Source organism: Lepeophtheirus salmonis, chromosome 5 (genome assembly GCF_016086655.4).
Source record: "Lepeophtheirus salmonis chromosome 5, UVic_Lsal_1.4, whole genome shotgun sequence".
NCBI lineage: Eukaryota > Metazoa > Arthropoda > Copepoda > Siphonostomatoida > Caligidae > Lepeophtheirus > Lepeophtheirus salmonis.
Window position 1 is genome coordinate 58,854,791 of NC_052135.2, and position 26,122 is coordinate 58,880,912.

Consider the following 26,122-nt stretch of genomic DNA (forward strand, 5'->3'; position numbering starts at 1 on the left):
TTTACTTTGAACATATAGCCCTTTTCAAAATTGAACCTAAAATAAAATTAAAATAAGGAAAAAACACAAATAATTTTTTTTAAAACCCTTTGTTTGTTAACTGGGATTTCCTGTACGCCAAGTTTATCCAAATCTTAGTAATGGTCCTACAATGTACCCATTTAATTCGAAAAAATTAAATATGTGACGATCGTGGGAATCAAATTTCTTCACACCATAATGTGAGTTGACTTTACAAAAGCCCTTTATATAGTGAACACCATCTGTAATAAAAATATCGTAGTTCTCTGCTAAACGAGAAATTGAAATTTAAGAGATGGTCGGAAATTTAGTTGGAATAAAAAGTGAGAGTGACGTGGTGTTTAATTTCTTTGACACTAATTGCTCACTTAAAAATGTGATCTAATTATGAATAAATATGGATAATATTTTAGAATGAAACTTCCTTCTCCAGGACTGTCTCTCAAAATTCTTCAAATAAAATTTGGTTTCATTAAGATGGTGAATGCATTCGATTTTATTTATAAATATGATCAAATAAACATCTAATTATCTAATGACCTCTGTCTCATTTGTTTAACTCTTCTTATTTAAATTCAACCAATTAACGTTCAAAAGGCTGATTGGTAGAAAAAAAAGAAACATCGATAGTTGACAACAAAATACTTTATATATTTTGTGTTTGCAAGGTAATGCTGTGATATAGGTATAATTGCAGTGATGGGCAAGTTAATTTATCTTTTTAACTAGTTAAGTTAAAGTTAATTATTATCTTATATTTTAATAACTAGTTGAGTTAAAGTTAATTTCCATTTCAATAAAAATTAACTAGTTAATTCAAAGTTAATTTTGAGGTTTAAAAAAAAAAACTAGTTAAGTTTAATTAAATTTATTTTAGAGTAATTTCAGTCAAATTAACTTACCGAACCTTGGTTAAGTTAATGTTAATTTCAATGTTAAAAATAACAATTTAAGTTCATGTCAATTGAGAAATTTATCAAGGCTAAATAATAAAGATTATTCTGTCGGTTTGTCTGGCTGGGATTTTCTCCACTTCCAATTAAACGTTCACGGAAAAAAAATACAGATTCAAACTCCTAACAAATTCTGTATTCAAGCGAAAAAGCAAAGCAAGGGAAGCTCGCTTCGTATGATAACTACCAGAGGAGACTAATGTAGAATTAATCACGTTCAACACTGTGTCTGCTGATTTTCACTTAAACTTAAATGTAATCAAGTTAAGATTATGTAGCTTAAAAAATTTACTAGTTCAGATAAAAGTTAATATTGATAAATAATATATTAACTAGTTATTTTATAGTTAAAATAACACTGTCTAAAAGATCAACTAGTTAAGTTAAAAGTTAATAAACTTAACTAATTAATTTAGCTAAGTTAAGTTACATTAACTTACCCAACTCTGTATAATTGCTTCTTCCATTTTATCCTTTGTTCAATAGTATTTATTTCTTACATAGGTCCTTTTCTTAATTAATGTACCTACATAAAAATCTAGGTACATTTTCATTGATTGACATGGTATCATGCCTCCTGGAACAAGCTTCAATCACGCAGCATGTTGTGGGAAAAACATCATTTCTGATGAAAAATTCCTCTTGGTCAACTCCTATAAACCTTGTACAATTATAGAGCTATAATATTTTTCGTTCTTGAAATTTTATATCAGTATCACATGGTATTTTCAGCAACTCTTCTATTATACAATAATTGGTCGATTTGTGGCAGAGCAACAGACAAAGTAGAACCATGCCTAATTGACCTATTGACCCTTCCCTATTGTCTGTATCGTTGTTCATGGATTTGGTGGATTTTAATTTCATAGTTCTACCTTGCCTCTTTTCTCGATACGTCACCAAAAATCGACCTAATGACTCAATGACAAACGATACTGATAGTTGGGAAGGTTCCATAGGGGAATTATCCATAGTTCTACTTTGCCAATTGCTCCGCCATAAATCGACCTAATATCTGAAATCCCAAAAAATGAAGGATTGACTGAATGTAAACAATTCAAAATCAAAAAAGAACAGGGCTGACTATCAAATCCATTAATCAATGATTGTTAACGAGAAGTCAATCATATTGATACTGTTTGCCTTTTTTCTTCTTCTCCTAGCTAATCTGATCGAGATACTAACGTAAAGTTCGAACCCATAGCATAAAAATATAAAAAGGCGGCAATTATGTCATACGGCAAAATCTCCTCAAAGCAAAATTACAAGTTCCAAATTTTTTTTTAGGCAAAATTACCTAGAACCGTTTTAATATGTGAAATTTGTGAGTCCTCAACCTTCAGATTGTTCATCCACCCAGGAGCTTTACTTTCTTTAACCTTATATCAGCTTATTTTTTGTAGATATCAATTTAACTATCAACTAAACAAAATTTAGGGAGTTGATATTGGGGGTATAAATTCATAAAGAAGTCGATGCAGAAAGAGTTTGAAGAACCCTGGTTTAGAATCTGGGAAGTAGGAAGGAGTTGCAATGGAACTGAAGGGCAAGAGGACTAGATACTTCCAAGTTTTTTTTTTTTTTTTGCGGGGGAACAAACAAAACAAATATTAACAATGCACATTTGCGCGATTAGTTATGATGCCATCAATGTATGCCATCATTTTTATAAAGCAGCCTACTCACTTATAAATAAGTTTCGACGCCCCTGAGTGGGGCCAACGAACACAATTTAAAAAAATAATGAGATCATATGGAGCTGATGAAGGGTAAGTGTCATTCAAATATATATCTATATTCAATTCAGGAAAGATTGACACTAATAAGCTTTGATGGGAATATAATAAGAAAATACTAGAGAAATTGTGTCGAGTACCCTTCAGGTGTGCGTTCTATAAATACAAATTGTGTCTACGTATTGTTTATCAAAAATGTGTCAGGTTTTTTTTGGATTTCATTGTTTTGTATAAGAAAATACTACAGCAGACTCTCATCTGTTTTTATGAAGACAAAAAATATTTATAGCCAATGGATCTGAGTGACTGGGTGATGTTTATCTATTCAATTTTGTAGAAACTATAGAGGAATAATTATTTTGGACACCCCTTTCATCTGATAAAAGGATATTTTTCATAAATGAGAAAGAGAGAGAGAGAAAATATCCTGCCCTAGACTCTATTTACAAACCCCACACTCCTAAATCCTTTTTGAAGGAGGATAAAAACAGGTAGCTATCAACAATGCTGATTATTTTAGTAACACAAATATGGACGGTTCTAGCTGGGGGAGGTTAGAGGAGGGTTTGTAAATAGAGGATGAAGAGGAAAGAAATCCCAAGATTTAACAGTTCAGTTCTAAATGTATTGCTGTGATGAGCAGTGTGTTTTTGTGATTCCATAGAAAAAGATACACTTTATAAATTAAGTGAACCATGACTTCTTCATTCATAACCTTACTATTGATTCAATTCATGACATACCATGTCTCGACAGGACTTGAATTACATCAGGAGATGTATCAGTGTGTACCAATCAAGGTGGATTTTTGTAGTGGGATGCGTTATAATCTGACTCGAATGCCCAACAAATTTAATCATCAAACACAAGAAGAGGCAGAGTTGGAAGTCATACAATTTCGGCCGCTCGTGGATATTCAATGCTCACCTGACATACGCTTCTTTCTCTGTGGACTCTACACACCCATTTGCTTACCCAATTTTCCAAAGCCTGTACCCGTTTGCCGATCCGTATGTGAAAGAGTCAAACGCTCTTGTTTCCCCATCATGAAACAGTATGGATTCGATTGGCCTTCAAAAATGGAGTGTTCATTGCTTCCCGAGGGCGGTGATGAGATTTGTATGGATCCATGGGATGTAACATCGAATGAACAGGGAAAAGGTACTAGTTCTACCAATCCTCCTCCCCATGTCAACGAAAATGGATGCTCCTGCCCTAATAAGATGATTATCCCTGGCTCGAAAGCTTTCTTCGCCAAAGTTGAGAACTGTCACTCAACATGCCGTAGTCCGTATGTGGAAATGTCAAGTGCTTATAGTTTAGAAATGATTTTATCAACCTTATCTATTGTCTGTATGATTGCATCATGCATGACGTCCTTCACCTTCGTAGTTGACACTCAAAGGTTTAATTACCCCTCCAGACCCATACTATACATAAGTTATTGTTATATTATGGTAGCTTTAGGTAATGTTTATTCATTTTTAAAGTTTATTTGCATTTGGTTCATAATTATTTTCTTGTTCACTTTTTTAGGCTTTGTACTAAGGTTGAGCGTTGGTCATGAACGCACTTCCTGCTCAAAAACTGAAGGAGAAATTCTATTTTCTAAATATGGATTGGATTTTAATCAGGAATCTACAACTTGTTTAAGTGTTTTTATACTTACATATTATTTTGGCACTGCTGCCAATCTTTGGTGGATTGCCTTAACTTACTCTTGGTTCCTTTCCTCAGGACTCAAATGGGCACCCGAAGCCATATCAAAGTATGATACCATATATATTTTTTAAGCATTACTAACCTTTCTTTATATTTTAGTATATCGTATTGGTTCCATATCATTTCTTGGACCATTCCGGCTGTCAAAACACTAATAATATTGATTTTAAATGCTGTGGACGGTGATCCCATCTCTGGTATATGCTATGTAGGATCTCAAAATCGCTATAACTTAATTGGATTCGTCATTTTCCCCTCATTAATTTACATATTTATTTCCTTATATTTCTTGATGAGAGCAATCATATCTCTTTTTAAAATCCATGGATCTTTACCCCGAGAGCAAGTGGGTAGTTTTGAAAAGCTTCTCATTAGAATTTCCATTTTTTCAGCCCTTTATCTGTGGCCTACTATTACTGTTTGGTCCTGCTGGGTCTACGAACTCTGGAATGCAGATATTTGGGAAGACAATATTGCTTGTGAGAAATCCTCCTTATCAATGATGAAGCCAAATCTGTATATACTTTTTTTAAAGTATGCAATGATGCTCATGCCAGGAATATCCTCCGCTTCATGGATATGCTCGGAAAAGACAATTGAAATCAGTTGGCAAAAAATATTTATGTTTCCCAATGTGTTTAAGAAGAAACAAACAAGTAACATTATTGTTTGATTCCTATCACTGAATTATAATTCATTCTGCTTATAAATCAATCAACTCTGCAAGTCTTATGTCGCACATACCTAAGTGCACAAAGCTTGGAGATATTATTACCTCTTATAATTGTCAGTCATCATGGATCTTGTATATATTTATTCTAAGTTAACTATTCATTTATTTATATTTTTATTATAATCAATCGATTATATACATACTACTTAATTAATCATATAAAAAACAATATTTCCCTATTTGCATGTATCAAAAACGAGTATTTGGTTTCTGTTGTTTCTGTGATATTTTTAGTACATAATTAATTAATCAATATATTTTTATGAATATATATTAATACCTATATATAAATCTGTTTTCAATCAATCAAAAGTCATTCAAAATATGTAGTTTAATGAGTTATAAAGCTGTAGTCATGGAATATACTTTGGATGGCCAGGATCTGCCTTCATGACTCAAGTCATCTAAAAGGTCTTCGTCGTAACTGGGTTCTATAACGAATTTCCATATCAGAATAGTGAGCCCCCATTGAAGGAGCCAAAGGATTGTAATTGTAGGGAATACGGAAATAAGCTTGGGAATGCTAAGGATTCTTGTGCACTCCCAGCAGTAAAAAGTCATGAATAACCAGATGAGAGCCCAAATGACTCCGTTATACACAGTATTAATTAAAATATACTCTCTAGCTCTGGCTTTACGTATCCTCCGAAAGTCATTAGGTAGAAAAATACTGTAGAGAGTCCGGATTACACTTGATTTCTGTACAAGAAAGGCATGCAACCCCAGATTGGAGAACAAAACTAAAAGCACATACGGTATCAAATGCCACAGACCGAGTCGGAAGGATCCAATCCGTACTTCTCCATAGTTTTCATGAAATACGTAAAAAAGAAAGATAAAAGACAGGGATCTAGTGATGAGAATAAACCCTTGCCAAGTGTAATAAGCAAATCGTTTTCGTCCCTTCGGGATTTCCTTTTCTGGTATTGTTTCATCTTCATCTAGTACATACAAATCCCGGAGGGAAAGAGACCAATGAAGAGCAGCTAGAAAGGGGCTTAAAGATAGAAGGGCCAACATGGGTAGAAAGATGTTGGAGAATGCAAAATCCTCCGTATGATGAGAATACACTGTGAGACAGAATACGAGCCATGCTCCAACGTGTGCAGACCAATCCGTCAATTGATGAAAGAATAGGAAACTTTTTGTTTTTTTACTCTCATCAGGATGAAGAAATCTGAAAATAAAAAAGAATGGAAAATAACGTTCAACGGTATAATATTTATTTATAGAAACTTGATCATAAATATATTTTTAGGTTATTCATCAGGAATCTGAATAGCATTTATTATTTATATCTATGAATGTAATCGATACAAATGGATAAGATCCTATTTAAAGTAAACGATCTAACACCGAAAAACAAAAAGATATATTCTTTATTGTTGCTATAATTGTGTCAATAAAGTTTATTGTACCTACCAACAATGAAAATCATATATTTAATGAACACTCCACAAGGGATATTATAAATAAATAACCAAGAAGTAATTTATAAGAAATAAAATATATATATGAAGAAAACAACATTATCATTATCTTGGAGTAAGATCTTCACGGTGGAGTAGGATCCTTCGTTCGTTCCTTCCACGTTGTTTTTAATATATGTACATTATAAGGATCAATTATACAATAAAATGAAGAAATAAAAGTGACGAACAACAATCTATTTATTAATCTAGCAAACAAAAAAAAAAGTCAAATTTTTTTTTACGGAAGGCAGAACTAGAGTTATATAGATCCTTATTAAGTCCCGCCCACTTCAATCTCGGTCTGGCCCATTTCAGTCCGAATATCAGTCCTAAAACTGATAAGGTTCCGTCCTTAATTACGTGACTCAACTTCAGGCTTATTTTTAATTATTTATTTACTGATGGTCCGAAGGATTGGTCTCAAATACTGATTGGACCTGTCCTTAGACTAGAATGGACCAAATAAATAACGACTGAGAACAGACTATAGATGACTAATTGGTGCATGGGGTAATTCGCCGTTTCTTTATATCCAGGAAGTATTTACGCTAATGTTGGTTGAGTCCTTATTTAGGACCGTGGTTCAGTTCGGTCCTATCCATTCCAGTCATACATATCGGTCCTTGAAGAAGGTAAAACTGATCCCTCATGACGTCATTGAGGGGCATTTTCCATTGTTTAGGTACTTTGTTATATGATACATTATTATACATATAAAAATATAATATGTTTGTTTTATATTACATTATAATAAAATCATTAATATTTTTTTGCAAGAAATGTGCAATGTTCTTAATGCATATCTTATTTTGCTTAATAGACCACTTGTATTTTTTTTTAGGAAAAAATCCCAAGGACCGACAGTTAAGGATGAGTCTGAAGACTGGACTGGACCGAATAAAGAAGGACCTACACAACACTAGTCTACGTCAGTGAATCCGTTTTTATGAAAAATGATGACATTTTGACATTTCTTGATTACTTTGAAATTGAAGCAATGGCTTACCATTTTTTATTACTCTTTTTATTGTATAAAAATATAACTATTTGTGGTTAATTTAAGAGTTCAATCGAGTTAATTGGTTAAGTATTCATCCAAATATTATCGCTTAAGTAAAAGAGGTGACAAATTGGTCAAGGAAAAAATACATACATAGCCAAAGATAAATTTAAATTTTAATACCGTTTGATAAATTTATCATTTATTTTTGATATATTAGATTAATTGAAATAAAGGTATCCTTTTGGTTAAAATATTTTTTTTTTTCAATTATACAGATAAACATCATTATTTATAAATCATCACGGCTGCGTCAACTTGTCCCATTAATAGGGAAAATAGGTTACAAGAATGGCCAATATTAAAATTGACATAACAGCTAAAGTACCATTGGCTATATTATGAAATTGGTGTAAAATATTGCATGTAATTGTGAACTTTACAAAAAAAAAAAAAACACTCAGTAATATGCGAAAAGGCTATGAAATGAAAACAACTACATGGAAAGATAAGTAATTGTATGTTCTAAAAGATTTGCAGGAGCACCGCAAAGGTATTTTGAAGGTATCTAAACATCATGTGTCCCCCGTTTAAGGTATATATGCAGTTCATAATTAATGAATAACTCTCCCATAACAAAATAAAATATATGATCCCGTATTTTCAACTTATAGATATCATAATGATGATTAAAAATATATATAAAAGGGTAAATTATACCTGCAAGGGAAGACAGCTGAAAGGATTCCATGAGCAAATGCAAAAGAGTCATCGTTGTTCAGATACCAGGAGTGTAACCATATATTACAAAGTATAGGAATGATCCCTACGCTAATGAAAGGAAGGACGCGTCCAAAGTTGAGACTAAATCCCTTTGTCTCCGTCAAACTTTCAGAGAGGACCTCAACCCATGTCAGAAGACAAAGGAGAAGAATAGACAGGATCTTGATGAAAATGGATCCAAATATCCAGAGTCCACCCGATATCCTGTAGATTAGTTTGATAGAGAGTTTATCCTCCAAAAAGAGATTTTTAGCCTTTCGATCATAGTCATGGATGCCCCAGGTGCAGGATATGAGACTAAGGATGGATAATACGAGTGATGCAATGGTCACAGAAACTATAAGAGTAAAAGTAATTCAGTAATGATATTATATACAATTTTAATGATGCAAATCATGCTGTTGAGAGAAAAAGTCTTGTCATGGCTTTTTGATTTTGAACAATTCATATGATAATTTAATTGTCATGAAAAACGTTTAGAAATACACTTGCACTTTTTTCATACAATACACTCACACTCATGCAGTAAGACAAAGTATGCGATCCACATTGTTTGAATGATTTCCAAACAAAAGCTCATGTTTGTAGAAATTGACTTATGTCAAAACAGTGAGGAGTATTAATTAAAATATTATTATTTATTAGTAAATCCTTTGTTCTAGAAAACTCTTTTTTGCTAGGAGGAAAAGTACATTTTAAATTACTCAAAATCAGGGATTCCCAACCTTTTCACCACTGCAGAGTCCTATAGCATTGTTATGCATCCTCTAAGATATAAAATACAATCAACCAAATGTATTATTTGTTATTCATGTAATTTACCCTGAAGTCAGGGCCAGTTTAAGAGAGTCCTAGGGCAAAAATAAAGATGCTGCACTTTTTATTCCTTCCTCTTTTAAGATTTAATTGTATTAAAAATATTTTTGCTTATTAAGATAATAAAATGCCAGAGACCTTTTCTTTTTTCAAAGGATCTTTTTCTTCTTACGAAACCTTCTTATAACTGTTTTAAATAAATTATGTCCATATTTCATTAAATGAAGTTTTTTTTAGCAAATATCATTGCCATCTATTTTGATATAGAAAACGGCGATAACTCACAAACATAAATATTTTAGAGAGTATTTTGTTGTCCACAGTAAAGGTTTCTACTACTTTTTCCTTGATCTGTGTTCTGACCGTTCATTGGTTAAATTCAAATGAGCACTTGTTAAGCAGTGAACAATTTCTTACAATTATAGAATAACAATTCTTTATTTGGGAAGAATTGCCTAACTAAAACAGATTTTGACCCTATTTTCTCACAGTTTCTATTTATATGAAAGGTTGTGTGATACAATTAAGATAACGACGGGATGACAATCCTTTTGCTATTATATATATACTATAATATAATATTATAGTAGGCGTTTGTTTGTATGTCAGTCCGCTAATAAAAATGCATAACCAGGGTATTTAATTCAGAAGCAGAGACAAATACAGACTTTAGACAAGAATAAAAGTGGTTCAGAATTCTGAGTTACGTACATAAGATTATGGGACATTCCGATCGGCCAAGATTCCTGGGCTCTGGAGGGAAGTTTATTTTTTTTGATAATTAAGTTGATTTTTTTTCATAAAACAAGATCGAATCCCCGTGTCTCAAAGTGTTCTATGGTATGGGTGTTAGATTCGAAAATGCACCAAAAAAATTAAAAATCCGAAAAAAGGAAAAAAAAAAAGGAAAACTTACAAATATTAAATACGAATTAAAAAAGGGAATTAGGAAGAGGATTAGCAAGTTTGTCTTAGTATGTATAAACAAAATAATTGGAAATAACATATATAATACGGGTACAAGTCTTTTTTTTGATGTTATCACAAATATAATCCAAAGCAGTCGAACAAATCAGTCTGAAATTTAGCAAGTAGAAAGATAAATTACCAAAAATGTTCCTATAATACTTTTTGGAGCCTCCAAGGTCAATAAAAGGCTGTTTTTGATGAAAATAAAGCCTCCTTTCCCTTCTCTCTTTCTATATCTCTCTCCTTCCCTCTGTATCTCCCCTCTACTCTTCTTCCCTTCTCTCTTTAAACATCCCTATCTGTCTTTATTCTTCTACATTCTTTCTTTGTTTCTACACCAGCTCTGCAACACGGGGGGGGGCACCTTCTGTTGGTGTAATATATTTACAAAATCATATCCAGCGCGGGGCCTGAAGAAAGGTACCTCATTTAAAATGGCCCCAAGTCGAGCCCTTGACAATGCATCGTGGAACACAAGGGCTCTGAGCAGCCACTACTATAAACTATAACTTGGTAGATCGCTATTTGCTTTCAATGTAATTTTCGAATGATAAGAAAAGATATATTTTCGAAGGTGTGGTTATTTTTGGAGGTCAATTTGTATAGTGAAACACAACTGAATCCATTTCACTTATAGGTCATGTAATTTACGTCAATTGTCATTATTTTATTATTTATAAAAACAATTTGCCCCGATTAGTTGTCATTGAAAAACAAAAAAAAAAACAATTATATATATGTGTAAGGTTAATGGTAACAAATTCAACGTCACTATTATAATCAATATCACCCAATTTAAATGAGTTCAAGTGACGTCATAACCAATCAAAATCAATCTTATAAAGCTTTTTAGACAATGCTAAATCTTTTGACATTGATTAACCTTTTAACAAAAGAAAGAAACAAAAATGCCCAAAATAAGTTGGTCAAGGGCATCCTTATGATTATATATATATATAGGATTTTTTATTGAAAAAAATCAAAAATTAAAATTTTTTGGAAACAAATTTGAAAAATTACATTTTTTGTAAAAAAATATATTTTTTAATTTTTTTCGAAAAACTTAATATATTATATATTTTTCAAAACCCACAGCTATTCACTATAAATTAATTTTCTTGGAAAAAAAATTCAATAATATTTAATTTGAAGATTTAAATTTAAAAAAAAATTTAAAATATTAATTTTTAGCAAAAAATTTAAAAAATCCATAGCTATTTCCAAAAATTATATTTTTTTTGTTTAGTAAGGTACCGTGGAACATTTGTTCATATAACAAAATTTACATAAATTATATCACTCAACCTTTCCTCTAAAAAGAAAAAGAGCTCCAAAATAAGTTGATATTTTGCCAATTATTTCCAACTGAGGATCATTTCTTCGATAATTATGATGCAGGGAATTTTTCACAGCTTAATTAACCCTTTCCACAAAATAGAGACATGAGTGTCCCATCAATTTAGTTGCCTATAACTTTTCTTATAATAATTCAAAAATGCTCTTTTTTACTTTAAAATCACCATTCATAAAACTTTAAAATTTTAATTGTTTTTTTCATTTATTTTATTGTCATATTGATCTTTTTAAAATAAATATCTTGGTTGAACTGATTTCAGTTTAAGTAATTTTGTCAATTTGTACGATCAAGTTGAATTATTTATCATTAGATAGTTTTTACTCCAAGACTTTCATTTTGCTAATAATTTAGAAGCAAATCAATCGGACAAAGCTTACAATATAAGAGCAATTATTCACCATTTAAATGAAGCATTTCAATCTGCCATGTACTATCCTCACGAACAGTCATTTCACAAACATATGACTAAATTCAAAGGAAAAATGTCCATAAAATGAGGATTCAAATGGTGAATCAATTTGAGTGCTAAAGCAGAATGGGATATCTTTATGAACTTAATTTATACCTAGGGAAAAAAGAAAATAATGAATATGGTCTTTGAGAAAGTGTTGTGATTGAACTGTCTCAGAAGCTTAGGAATTACTACTGTACAATATATATATTTATAAATTCTTCAGTTCCTCCCAATTTGTTAATAAATGACACAAAAATGGATGATATTGTATCGGACCTGTAAGAAATTTATTATTTAAGACTTTTTTTTTATCTCTTGGGTATTTGTGTTGTTAGTACGCATATTATTTTGAAAAAATATAATAAAAATAAGAAATGGAATTATTGGATTTAAAAATTATTTTAGCAAAATCACTTATAGGTGAATACAGGAGTCGAATGTAAAGCTTACAAACGATTCATGAATCACGCCGATAAATCATTCCTCAATCTATTCCACACCACCTAACAAAAATTATATGAAATTGCAACAATAATAAATAGAAAATAAAACTCATATTTAATGTAATATATGCTAAGTATTTTTATACATGGTTTCTTGACAAATATCAAGGAGTTGTTTTATTGATTATCACTCTCAAAAAGAATAGTTATTTATTTATGATTATAATAGAAAATTTATTTATTTTTATTTTAAATATAGAAAATGTTTATGTTTTAGAAAATAATTATAAAAATGAAAATACTTTTTTTTTTTGTAAAATTATTTATTCGTCTTTTTACCCTTCAGGACAATAGACACACAATAGTCTTCCAAAAAGTATTTTGAAATCTACATATGCAATCTTTGTAAATTAAAAAAAAAAGTTTTGTATATCTTATTGATTAAAAAAATCAAAAAGTTGCATGAAAATATCATAAGGGAACTTATGGTCTCGAAAGTTCTATTAAGAGTAATTCGAATTCAAAGAATCTACGTTCTGATACTAATCAAAAATCGATAGCTGCCAACAATACTTTCAGGTTAAATTATAATGTTTTAGAATAATGATATAGGGATTCAGGATCTTCCACTCTGAAAGGATCGTTCCTTTATCCCACTTTATCCGTCGCAATTGTCATAATATTATATGAGGGGAGGACTATAATAAATTATTATTGTTTTAATCGCAATAAGACCACTTATAATAATTATTTATGTCTCATAAACTCTTTTTTTTTTTAAATGGAGGAGATTAACCCACAAATGGACTATTTGTTGTTAATTATCTCTATGGGGTGGAAAAAATAAAAACTAGTGATGGACTCTAGTAATAACTATCAAGTTTGGTTGAGTTCGAGTAATTGGATATTGAGTAAAATCCGAGTTTTGAGTCTAGTTTGGATAAAGGTAACAGTCAAATTGCAATATTTTTCATTAAATTGATTAACTATAAGCTCAACAATTAAGTCAATTTGACTAAAAGTTGTCAAATAATATACATAATTTTAGAACATATTAATTTGCATAATATGAAATTATTTCAAAAAGTTGTATCTACAAGTATATTATAACAACCCACTATAAATTAAATCAATTTAGGTTGTAATCTATAATCTATTCATATCTCAGCCACAGGTTCACTACAACTCAGCCTATACAACAAAATTCAGGTTGTGGAACGCCTACCAGCTAAAACCCACATTTATTATTGCTATTTAAGCCATCAAAGACAAAAACGACCTTGGGAATTTTCTACTGTAGTAAGTTTGGCCTTTAGAGCATTTTTTTAAAGCAAGCTTTTGATAGTAATTTGAAATAACTATATACCTAGTGGTACATTAAAATCTGAACACTTTGAATTTTAAACTTCAACAAAGTATAATCTGTTTGTTTATCAATAAATTTTAACAAAATTAATACTATAAATATATGTGTGTTTAAGCTCTCTTAATCATTAATGTAGCTGCTCTTAGTGGCAATGATGGCTTCCAAGGTGAAGCAGAAGGCCTGGATCCCGCTGCAGATGTAGTCCTCTGTTATAGTCTCCCAGTACTGGCTGACAGTGGCTTTGAGGGGCCTCAGTGTTTGGATGATGGACACTGCTGTTCTTCTTCTCGACATGCACCCAAAAGGGTTAGGCGAGTGGGTTAGCATCAGTCCTCTGGGCGGGGGGGGGGGCAAAAGTGTCGAAAATGAAGTCAAAAGAACTCAAAAGAGCCTTGTAACGGAGGAAATGAGTTTTTTTATTGCTGTTATCAAAATGGCCTCTCCAGCCTCAGAAGTCTGTATTCACTCACTTTTTGGATATCTATCTGGAGAATGTGTCATTTTCTCGACATGTTCGTAAGCTAGAGAGCTCAGGTTTGTTTTGTTTTGTAATTAATTATTTATGCTTTAATATATCGAAACGTGAATTAATTTCAATGACTTAACCTTCATTAATTATTGAATTAGTTAGTGTTCAGATTTCAATGGACTAACCAGCAGATGAAAATTAAAGGTAATAACAATTGATAAAAACATTCCAGTATTTGAAAGATATAATATTTATAAAGGTGTCTTGAATAAACTTTCTACAAAATGGGTCTTATCATACACAAATCAAGTGTTTACATTGAAGCTAATATTTTTTACATATTTATGTATTTGTATTATGTATAAGCTGAATTTAAAGGATAAACCTTATATTACAGCTTAAAAAATATTTTACTAATTATAATAAATATTTTAGAGGCAGGAAAAGTTCAAAAATTAAATATAAATAAGTCTATTAGATTACTTATATCTAATTAATAAAAGCTAATAAAATACTTTGGATATGAAATATTTTTTAATTGTGGTTTCTGCCTTTAAAATATTCATTACTTTTTACAACTAGTCAAACAATCCCCTTAACTAAATTTATTTCAAATAATTTTAACGCAACCTTACTTTGTTTATTTATTAAATATTCTATAACTATAAGAAAATGAGAAGTTAAAACAGAAAAAAATAATCAAAATCAAACTTTTATTTGACAACAAATCTTTTGAAGTTGTAATGTAAGGTTTATTTTTTAGTTTTACCTATTATCTTTTATTTTACTGTATTTTTGTATGATCTATTTTATATAAACTGTATTCAAGACAGTTGATTTATCTTTCAAATGATGGAATGTTTTTTATCAATTGTTATTACCTTTAATTTTCATCTAAAGCGTTATTTCATTTTAAAATATGGGATTGAATCGAAGTTATACTCTAAAAACGTGATTTAAAAAAAAAGGCATTAAAGGCCAAGCTTAGAACCATTGGGAATTTTAAAGATCCTTTTTGTGTTCTATGGCTTATTTATCAATAATAAATGGGGGTTTTAGCCAGTGAGTGAAAATGCTGTTGCATAGTCTTATATTTCGTTTTTTCAATATAATTTCGATTTTTTACTGATATTACATTTTAATTGCATTTCAAGTTTTTAAAAAGTAATAGTTTGGGAAAGTTCTAATTGTTTTTAAGAAATCGTGGACTCTATAAAGTCATTTAGTTTTGTACAAAAAGTATATAGAAAATAAATATATAGACCTAATAAAATGCACAAAAATCAACTGACAAAAGAGGTATACTATGACGTCACAATTGTTTGTTTTTCTAACATTATAATAACTGGAAATTTCAACTAGATATATGATATACAAATTTGAGTAACTCTGATAGTTTAAAATAAAAAGTTAACCGATCAAATTTTTCTTTTTGTTGACATTAAAATTATAATACGCCAATTCATATCTTGACAAAAGAGTTTCATTTGTTCCGGAACAAAAGTTCGAAAGTCAAAGCAATTTATCCCAAAAGCGACTCTCGCAACCTTCCCAACATTAGACCAACTCGTATATTATTAAAATTTGAATGTTATGGGACTCGTATTCCCCTATCTTTGTTTCCTACCTTCGCTATAGCTGACGTTCATTACTGCAGACCAAACATTTTAATCAACTACAGCCTTAATATGCGAAACTTCCAATGAAAATACCATTCTTGTGTCTATATATTTCTTTCTCAATGGCTGTAAGTCTTTAATTTACATTTATGGTTCTGCAGTTGGTGAATGAGTAAAATCTTTTAGGTATTTATAATTATCTTCTCCTTCAAAAAGTATCATATATGTTGAATCATACTCTTTAATTTGTTAGTCACCTTGATTTCTTTGTGAAGTCCAATTGTAAAGTAAAAATTAGGGAATTCACTTATTTCACACTGCACTCATTAGATTAATAAAAGAAAATCTTTCACAAAGGTTGAGTTAGAGAATGAATACGCTGTTAATTCTAATAAATGGTATAATTTAAATATATATATATTTGTGTTGGATTCGAGTTAAGAATATCGAGCTCGAGTTAAGGCATCATGCAAAGAAAAATATTTATTCATTGAATTGTTAGAATCTAATTTCAACAATGGGGCATGAGCGTTCTTTACATAGATTAGTAAATGCTTACAAAGTGAGCAAAAGTTATATTGCAGCAAAATAATACAACCCCCTGATCGATAATGTTATTTCTAAACTATTAGGGATGTGAATATCGGCTATATCGCAGTAAGGGTAAATATGAATGATTTTATTAGTTATTCATTATTACCTCTATTGTATCACGCAACCTTTTATTCGAAAAGAAAACACAAAAAAGGGCAAAAATCAGTTAGTCGTAAGACAATTTTTCCCAAACTATAGAACTATTGTTCAATGATTCTTTGAAATTGTTCGCAGCTAACAATACTAGTTCTAATTCACCAAATATATATTCAGAACACTGATTAAGAGGAAAGAAACAGACATTTAAAGTCACAGTATATTTTTGTGTCAGTTAGGTAAATTGTCAAAATTCAAAATTGTATTTGGGGTGCAGGAAAAAAATCATTTTTAATTTATACATACTATTAGATCACATTACCTATAATATATTTTTCTATAGCTTTGTTCATCTCTCATCAACTTAACTTGACTTATTCACTAAAGCAGTCAATTATTATTAATCAAATAATGTAGGATACTTTTGAAAATATTTTTTTTATTTTTTGCATCATAGCCTTTCAATTATTAGGGCTAATAATGAATAATATTGGATAAATTGACAAGTAAGTTCTAAGGGCCAAAACCGTTTTATTCTTCCTGCCATTAAGGTTTCTTGCGTAAGGCTCATTTTATAATCCCATTGTTGTTATTGTTGAAATTAACAAAGTAGGAAAATTCAGTGCAAATTTCCCTAAAGAAAACATGTGTAACAACAAAATTTATGTGGAATTACTTAATAAAAGTGTCAACACAACTACTGAATATGAGATTAATCAATAATCGAATATTTTGAGTTTTGATTATTCGAGTTTCAGTTAAGTGTAGTTCTTCAAATAATATTTGGGTAGGTGGGGGTCTAATAAGTGTAGTTTTGCAAATGGAGGCTTTTATCCAAGCTTTTAAAAATTTTCATGGTGATACTAAAGTTAAGTATTTTTAAGCTTACTGTTTTTTGTAAAACTCCATTTTAAAAAAAACGAAAATAATGTCAATGATATTAAAAGAAGATTTTATTTTATATGAAAAAAAAAACAATATTCTAATTTGACGAAACGAGTAAATGAAGGATGCGTATTTAGTAAGGAAAGAAAAACGATGTAAACAATTTTTTGAAGCTTACCACATACATAATATATTGTTGACATAGGCATATATTAATTTAATTTGTTACTAGAAAAACTGCCCTGGAGAAAATAATAACACATTATAAATTCGCTTAATATTATTTGTACTAAAACCCAACGCCAATTCATCCACTACATCCAAGGAACCCCTCTAATACAAAACAAAAAACAAAAAATGTTTCAATAATGTCTTGTTAGAGTTAAAAACCAAGTGTCATGTCCCGAATCAACAAGGTCTAACATTTGCTAATTTGTTTAAATCTTATAGGCTATGTTAGTTCAATGTATACTTCTGTAATATTACTTAAGCACACCTATAGTTGACTTTTTTTTCAACCCTCCTTCATGGCATATGTAATATAAACATTATGCAATTGTGCCCCCAAGCACCTGCACAACCCGAGAGCTTGGGACAATTCATCATTAAGTTTGAAAGAATACGGGCAATTTTACTCCAGGGCAGTTTTCCGCGCACGCTTCATTGTACTTATTTTATCCCCGTTTTACCCCACATAAGGAAATGTAATTTTTTGAATAGCATAATGAAGATATAACTCTTGATACTTTAGGATTTATTGTATTGAATTATTTGATATAAAAAGTTCTACCTAATTACTTTCTTTGAGTTTCAGGAACTTTCAGTTGGGTGATTTTGTCCCTAAATATTTTTAAAGCATATTGTCCAAAAAAAAACAAAAAAAACTTACAACCAAAAATATTAATTTGATTAAACATGCACAGTTTGATAGCTTATAGTATGGACTCCATTTAAGTATTTAAAGGAACATTTTATAATATTTAAAAACTAAAGAGTTATTAGTCAAAAACTAAAATTGACACCTACCCTATGTTTGAGTAATTTTCAGAAAATGGTCAATTTTAGTAGTAAAGGGGGTGGGCTAGAGGGGCTGTCTCCCTATTAAGGAATATTAATTTCCCTAAGTATAAATTTTAATATTTTAAATTTAATTTAATTTCCCAAATTTTTTTCCAAAAATTTAATTTTCTGTGAAAAAATTCTTGAAAATTTTCTCCAAAAATAAAATAATATTTGAAATTTTTTGTGAACAGGATTTTCAATTTTTTTCCAAAAACAGGATTTTCTGAAATTTTTTGAACTTTTTTCCAAAAAACTTAAGTTTTTCTGAATATTTTTTGAACTTTTTAAAAAAAAAAATTAATATTTGAAATTTAAAAAATAAAAATTAGTATTTGAAATTTAAAAAATAAAAATTAATATTTCAAAATTGATTTTGAACTTTTTTTTTGCAAAAACCTAACACACCTGACAACTCATGTTTGTTTCGAGTTGTTATTCTAATACTCGTTTTATCTATCACTAATATATTGAAATATATAACAATATATTTATGTATAATACATAAATAGAGAGAGGCTAAACTGCAGGATTTAATTATATATAATGAGAAGCAAGTATTTTAATAAAGAAATATTAATGGATAAATTGTAAAGGCTCTTCATATTTGACTTGTAGAAAAAGAACAATACACTATGATATTAAATATTAAATTTTTCTTGAAAAATATAAATGTAAAAATTGTAATGCATTTTTATTTCTTTCCCAAAATGACATTCAAATTTAATAAAACAACATCATTTGTTTTCTAAATGAAAAAAAAAGAGGAAAAAAAACACGTATGCACATTAATGGCAAATATCCTTAATATACACTCTTGCATTTCTTTTATGCGTTATAAAAAAATGCAAATACATCTCTTATTTAAAATGAGTCTGCAAAGTTTTATTTCAATAGTGCTATTTCAGGGGCGTGAGTGGAGGGAGAGGGACTAAGTTTTTCGATTTTTTTTAAAATCCTAAATTAATTTTAGGCTTTAAAATTTAATGTTTTTGAAAAGTAATTTAAAATCATAAAATGTATTGATTTCTTTTTAAAAGTCCATGGCTTTTCTCAAAAATAAAATTTTTTGACAAAAAATTTCAAAAAATTCATAACTATTTCCAAAAAATTAAATTTTTAGGAATTTAAAAAAAAAAATTACATTCTTGGAATTTTTTTTCCAAAATCCATTGCTATTAACAGATAATCCAATTTTTTGTAAAGAAATTTGGAATTTTTTTTTTTTTTTAAATATTTTATTTTCCAGTTAAAAGGAAAAAATCTTTTTTTGGAGGTGGGGAGCTACAGGCCCTTCATTACACCCCCTTCGGACACCCGTATATGGAAACCCACTCGAGGAGAATAAATGATTTTTTTTGTAAAATTGAAAAAGAGACCATTGAGTACTTTTTCTCTAAATGTGAGAATACTGAAGGCATAGGGACTAAGGAGTCTAGTATCAAATATATTGTATGAGACATACGGAGTTAAATTAAAAGCATATCCTTTTTTGTTTTATGTATGTTGGCCCCCCTCAAGAGGATATTAAATTTATTATAATAAAAATGCAAGTTACAAAAATTTAGAAGAACGAGGACTCCCCGCCCTTACTTGGTGATTTTTTAGATTTTGTAAATAATATTTGTGATATATATTAAGTTTAAAATTCCATGATTTCAAAAAATGATTATTATGTATTCTAAGAAGTTGAAGTAGAATAATAACAAATAATAATAATGCTTTTTAAATCTACATAATATGTACATTCATTTGAAATAAAATTTAAATGATAAATAGAATAGAACAAAATCACCCAATTAAAAAAACAAAAAAAAACATCCGAAATATTCCTTCAAAAAACAACAATTAAAGTTATTAATTTTGCTGCATACATTTTCGCCTTTAGTAATCTTGCCTCTTAGAAATTTCGCCTCATAACATATTCGCCGCCTTTTCATGTTTTATATTATAGGTTTGAACTTAAATTTTAGTCTTTTCTGTTGTATCTCTGCTATAGATTTGTAGAAGAAGAAACAAGGAATATAGTCCGAAAATAAAGTAACAATAGTGTTTATAAGGAAAAAAGAGTCATAGATCCAGGATAATGAGTTTATTTTGAAAGGACTCATTCACTAGTAGCACCATAGTCATAGTAATGACCGTAGTTGATCCTTGAAGAAATGTAAGAAACTCCATCGATTGAAAAAAAGGAATGTTTCAACAGCAAAGACTAGGGTAAAGTAAGAACCTATAATATAAACACATACAAAAGTCAGCGGGAAAATTACCCAGAATGAATATTTTCGCCGTAAAATACATACAACCGTTTTCATCCTTTTTTGTACAATTGTTCCATGGTTGCAGAGAATTGGTTAAGAGATATCAACAGATATTGGGGGCCTTACCCCTGTTTCCTTTGGAACGAAAGGTTGCAATATACTATTAGGTGGTCCATTGAAATCTTAACACTAACTAATTAAATAATTACTTAATGTTGAGTGTATGAATAATTATTTACAAAACAAAACAAACCTATACTCTTTAGCTTACGATATCACATTTGAATGTGACCCGTTACGCCACCAGCAAGTCCAAAACGTTGGAAAAATGAGAGGCCATTTTTGACAGCAGCAATAATTAAGAACCATCTTCTTTATTTCAAGACCCTTTTGAATGAGTTTTTTTGAACTCTTCCTTGACACTTTTGGTTCCTATACAGCCCTGATGCCAAATCCCTCGACTACACCTTTTGGCTGTATTTCATGGGAAGCCTTGCAGTGTCTGTCATCCAAACAACAACGACCTCAAAGCACTGGGACGTAATGAAAGAGGACTACAATGCAACAGGTGCCTAGTCTACTGCCACCTATAAGTCATTATTGTTACTAAGGACGGCTTTATTCATGATTAAGTGAGCTCAGACACACATCTATTTATAGTATTCATTTTGTTGAAATGCTATTGTTAATTTATAAATTTTATCTTGTTCAATTTTAAAATTAAATGTACAGATTTAATGAACCACGAGGTATACATGTAGCAACGTACCTATATTCTCAAAGCAGAACGTTGTGACCTAATAAAATATAATATTTTTGATTATTTAATTCAAAATTGTCAAGCGTAAGGGAATTAAATCAAAACAAATCATTGTTAATAATCTTTATCCCTAGATAATCTTCAATATGTCGTTGGTTTTAAGGGATGGGAGGAGGGATTTAGGTGAATGACATAATTCAAGGGCCTGCATCCTTATAACTTATTATCATTTGAATATATGAATTCCCATGAATTTTAATGCCCATTTTTCCTTCTAATTTCTAAATGGGATGTTGTACACTTTTTGATATTTTTTAACTATTTTAATTTCGAAATTGATTGATGAGTCATCTTATGCTATGAATATCGAAAATTTAATTATATATTACAAAAATAATAATTACACTCTTAGAGTATATCCTTGACTCTGATGTAATTTTGGAACGTGTGAGTTATATATAAGGGAATTAATTACAATGTAGTAATTTGTGTCATTACAGCAGAAGGTATCTGTCCCTCATCTAAAACCATACCTTTTTTGCACTATGTATTCAATATATATTTTAAAAAAGCGTTAAGTCATTTGCATTATTCAATCCAGACATAATAAGACTTTTCAATCAACTAAAAAATAAATTTATATAAAATTAAATACTCACAAACATCAGATAAAAACTCCTGAGCATTGATCCCTGCAATTAGCGTTCCAGTTCCAAGAAATACTAAAATGCATAGAAAGTAAAGTTGAAGGATGATTTGTAAAAATGTTTCTCCCATTCCTTCAAGAGATTGGAACTTGATGTAGAGTCCAAGCCCTGTCGTAAATCGATTTGATTCGTCTCTTCCGAGTAAGTCCAAAAATATGTTACTGATCAATTTGATGTAACTGTAAAGTAAGAGTACTCTGAAGGTTAGGTACTTTTCATTGAAAGTGGGGGGGCAATTACCCTCCAAAAAATAGGTCAGGAAATTAATTCCTATATTTGAGTATTTTAGAAGTGAAAAAACATCATAAAATCTCACGTGACAAAAGCAAGATAAAATTATTTTTCTCCAAATTGTATTCTTGGACGAATTGTCATTAATTTCTATTAACAAATTATTCCTAATAACCCTTTTGGTGTATGTGCAAATTGCACTTAAAGTAGCCAAAATTGATCTTCGCAATAAATCAATGAAAAATTGATGGATTTTATTTGAAAGGGGCCATTTCGGGGCCAATATAAGTCCCTATTATGCAAAAAAGTTTCTAAACTGTAGATAAAATTATTATTATTACTACACTCATCCCACAAATTTAAATAATTAACCCCTGTAATTGGCTTAAGTATGTTCCTGATATATTGGGCTGTATGTATGTATATATCAAGTTAAAAAAAAGTGGGGTTTCTCCTTTTCCTGATTTGTGTTCAAGATTGTTTTCATGTTGACGCACCACAAATAGTCTTTTCTAAAAATACGTAATTCCAGGAAAAGTCGTTTATAGTAAATAAATAAAAAATAAAAAATGTATATCTAAACAAAAATACATTAGTCCCAAAAATGTTTTTATAGAATCAGTTATTAATATTAAAATCATCAACCCCTACGCCTATTTTAACGACCCTCAATCATCAAAATAATGTGGAGAAGTTCATGGAATTTAAATTGACGTTTGTGTTGAGGGAACAGAAACAAAATTTTGAACAAATATCAACTTTTAAATATTTAATTCATCTTTTTCAATAAATATAAGAATAATTATTATTTTATTTTATTATATTCACATTGTAATACTATGGAGGTTGCGTGTTTTTTTTGTTTTTTTTTACAGACGTTCAGTAATTCATGGGTAATATTACTTATTTGAGTAATAAATTACGTAATACATATTATTCAATGGAAAAGTAATTTTGTTATATTCTTTAAGAGTATTATTAAAAGAACATTACTTTATATTACTAATTTATCAATATCCTTTTTATGAGATGAATCATGCTACAATCAATTTGACACGTTTATTACATTCAATAATCATCTTCTGAAAATAACTAGAATATATAGCTTTTTACAAATTATTAATATAGAATTATCTAAACATGAGGAAGCAGTTTCTCACTTTTGCATCGTTGAATTTACAATCTTAAATTTTGTTTCACTAATACTTCCAAAACTATTTATCACTTGGTTCACAGACATTTAATTATCTAATTTTTATACTAATAATATAATATAGCAACATGTTTTTGAATATTTTGAAGGATTTATTGGTCTCGATACAGTCTTTTGTATCGTATTATTTTTCTTTAGTTTATGACATATAATTTTTACAAACTTGTAACAAGAAAATATGAGTATTATGAATAAGAAGCAATGTTAATTGACTTTCCTCAATCTTAAAGTCTCTTAGTTACCGAGTGTTCCATTAAAATATGAACACTTTGAACTTTAAACTTGAACAAGATAATTAATTAATAATCGAATTCAAACAAACTTAATACCATAAATGGAAGTGGTTCTGAGCTCTCTTAATCATTAATGTAGCCCCCTTAGTGGCAATGATGGCTTCCAGGCGGCGATGGCTGAAAGTGGCTTTGAATCCATTTTCCTCGACATACCCCCGAAAGGCGTAGTCGTGGGGGTTGGTATCAGGGCTGCACGGGGCTTAAAGTGTCACAAAAGAGTTCAAAATACACATATGACTCATTCAAAAGAGTCTTGGAACGAAGAAGATGGTTATCTTTTATTTCCGGTATCAAAAAGTGCCCTCTCCACCCTCACAAGTCTCCCGAGATCTCTTGCATGCACCTTCATTGACTTGAGGAGATTGACCTGGGCCGTTTTCTTTATCTCCTCCGGATCCAGTTTGGCCCTTTTGAGGGAGCCCTTCTTCCTCTCAAACGTTTTGGATTTGCTGAGGGCGTAGACGTTGATCCTGGGGACGCCCAACTGCTTGGAGTTCGCGAGTGGAAATTTATCGATGAGATTCAAGTGTCATTTTCTCGACTTGTACGTAAGCTAAAGTGTTTTGTAAATACTTTTTTAGGCTTCAATATATTGAAATATGAATAAATTTCAATCTTCATCAACCTTCATTAGTCATTAAATTTATAAGTGTTCATATTTCAATGGACCACCCGGTATTGCGAATATGTACATTGCAAAGAATATATTGCACAGTCTTAATTTGAATCGACTAATATGAATAATGTATATCTACGTACAGGGTAGGGCAGCAAAACGTGGACTGTTATGAATGCTTATTTTCTTATTACTATGAAGAGGTTTTGCAATTATTTTTTGGTATTCTGTTTCCGCCTTCTTTTTACATAAACAAACAAATCATTTTGTCATTTCTTCATCATACGTGAACAACAAGTAAAAAAACCTTCGCATCTCAGATATTCAGTATTCTGAAGCTGATGTGATGAAGATCACTGACATTGTTAAGTGTTCTAGGAGCCTTGTTTTTAAGTTGGCCAAAATGAAAAAAAAAAAATATATATATATATGGAGAAGACCTCTCCAGATGTCTGGAAGTGGAGTACATAATTTAAAGAGGGACACAAAGTTATTGTCAAGTTTGGAGTTTTAAGTATCCCACTAAGTCGATGAATCGCCTCGCCAACGACTTCTCAGAGGCTCTTAGGACTATCAGAAGAGATATAAAGCACAACTTGGGATTAGTTTTTTTGAAAAGGACATCACCTTGAAAGCTCGAGAGATGCAAATGGGTTAATTGTGAAAGTTTTTCTCGGACAATAATATTTTCAATGGGGATCAATTCCACTAACAGCCGGAAGAGTCCGCTGGCTGGAAGAAACAAAAGAAGATGTCCAAGGGGTTTACCATAACAAATTTCTGCGTAGTTAACATGGCTCGATTCTGGTTCAAAGAGATATGGCCCCAGATTTGAACCTACTTGATTTTTCTATATGGGGCACTTCGGAGAGGGAAACCAAAGGACCTCACACCCAAATGTGGACTCACGGAAGTCCTCCATAGTGCTGCATGGGACAGCTTGTTAGAGGAGTTTGTTATCAACTCCTATATGGCCTTCAGGCGACGTGTAAAGACTGAAATTACCAATGAAGGTGGCCATATTGAGTAAAAAAAGTTTTACAAAAACCTGGTTTAAAAGTTTTATAAAAATTAATTTTTTGCCTATTATTGAGATATAAAATTATTGATGTATTTCGAAATGCATACCTCGAGTCACCTTTTTCCTGCCCTACCCTGTATATATGTAATAGTCCTCAAAATTAAGTTAGAAAATAGGATATAAGTACTTTAGTCTCGTAGCCTTGAAAAGGTAATAATGAAAATAGCTAGATGTAAATATATCAACACATATTTGAATTCAAGGATAAATATTATATCAATCAAATATCGAATTTTTGTTCCTTTTATGTATACAATACTTAATTAGAATAATAAGATATATATACCATATATTAAATGTTAAATGATTTTTTTAAATATGAGTCATGTACAGGAGGTGTCTACATAACCAACATAACCCGGTTTGGAACACTGCGAATTTTGCATAACTCGGTATTTGGAATTATTCTGACT

The 26,122-nt window shown here is 30.3% G+C and overlaps 2 protein-coding genes across 3 annotated transcripts in view; one reads left to right on the forward strand and one right to left on the reverse strand.

Moving 5' to 3' along the window:
• Positions 1 to 3,118: 3,118 nt before the first annotated feature.
• Positions 3,119 to 5,456, forward strand: LOC121117382 (frizzled-5). The gene is made up of 3 exons (XM_040711794.2): positions 3,119 to 4,177; positions 4,247 to 4,478; positions 4,532 to 5,456. Exons 1-3 carry the CDS (start codon positions 3,406 to 3,408, stop codon positions 5,103 to 5,105), a joined length of 1,578 nt encoding a protein of 525 aa, XP_040567728.1. The 5' UTR covers positions 3,119 to 3,405; the 3' UTR covers positions 5,106 to 5,456.
• The window catches only part of LOC121117379 (uncharacterized), a 35,182-nt gene continuing 14,291 nt past the window's right edge, over positions 5,232 to 26,122 (reverse strand). For both annotated transcript variants that reach the window (XM_040711792.2, XM_040711793.2), the window contains 3 exons: positions 22,228 to 22,454; positions 8,358 to 8,757; positions 5,232 to 6,342 (listed from right to left, as the gene is read on the reverse strand). In XM_040711792.2, the coding sequence (XP_040567726.1) occupies positions 5,505 to 6,342; positions 8,358 to 8,757; positions 22,228 to 22,454 (1,465 nt within the window). In that variant the 3' untranslated portion in view covers positions 5,232 to 5,504. The remainder of the gene's footprint in view (positions 6,343 to 8,357; positions 8,758 to 22,227; positions 22,455 to 26,122) is intronic.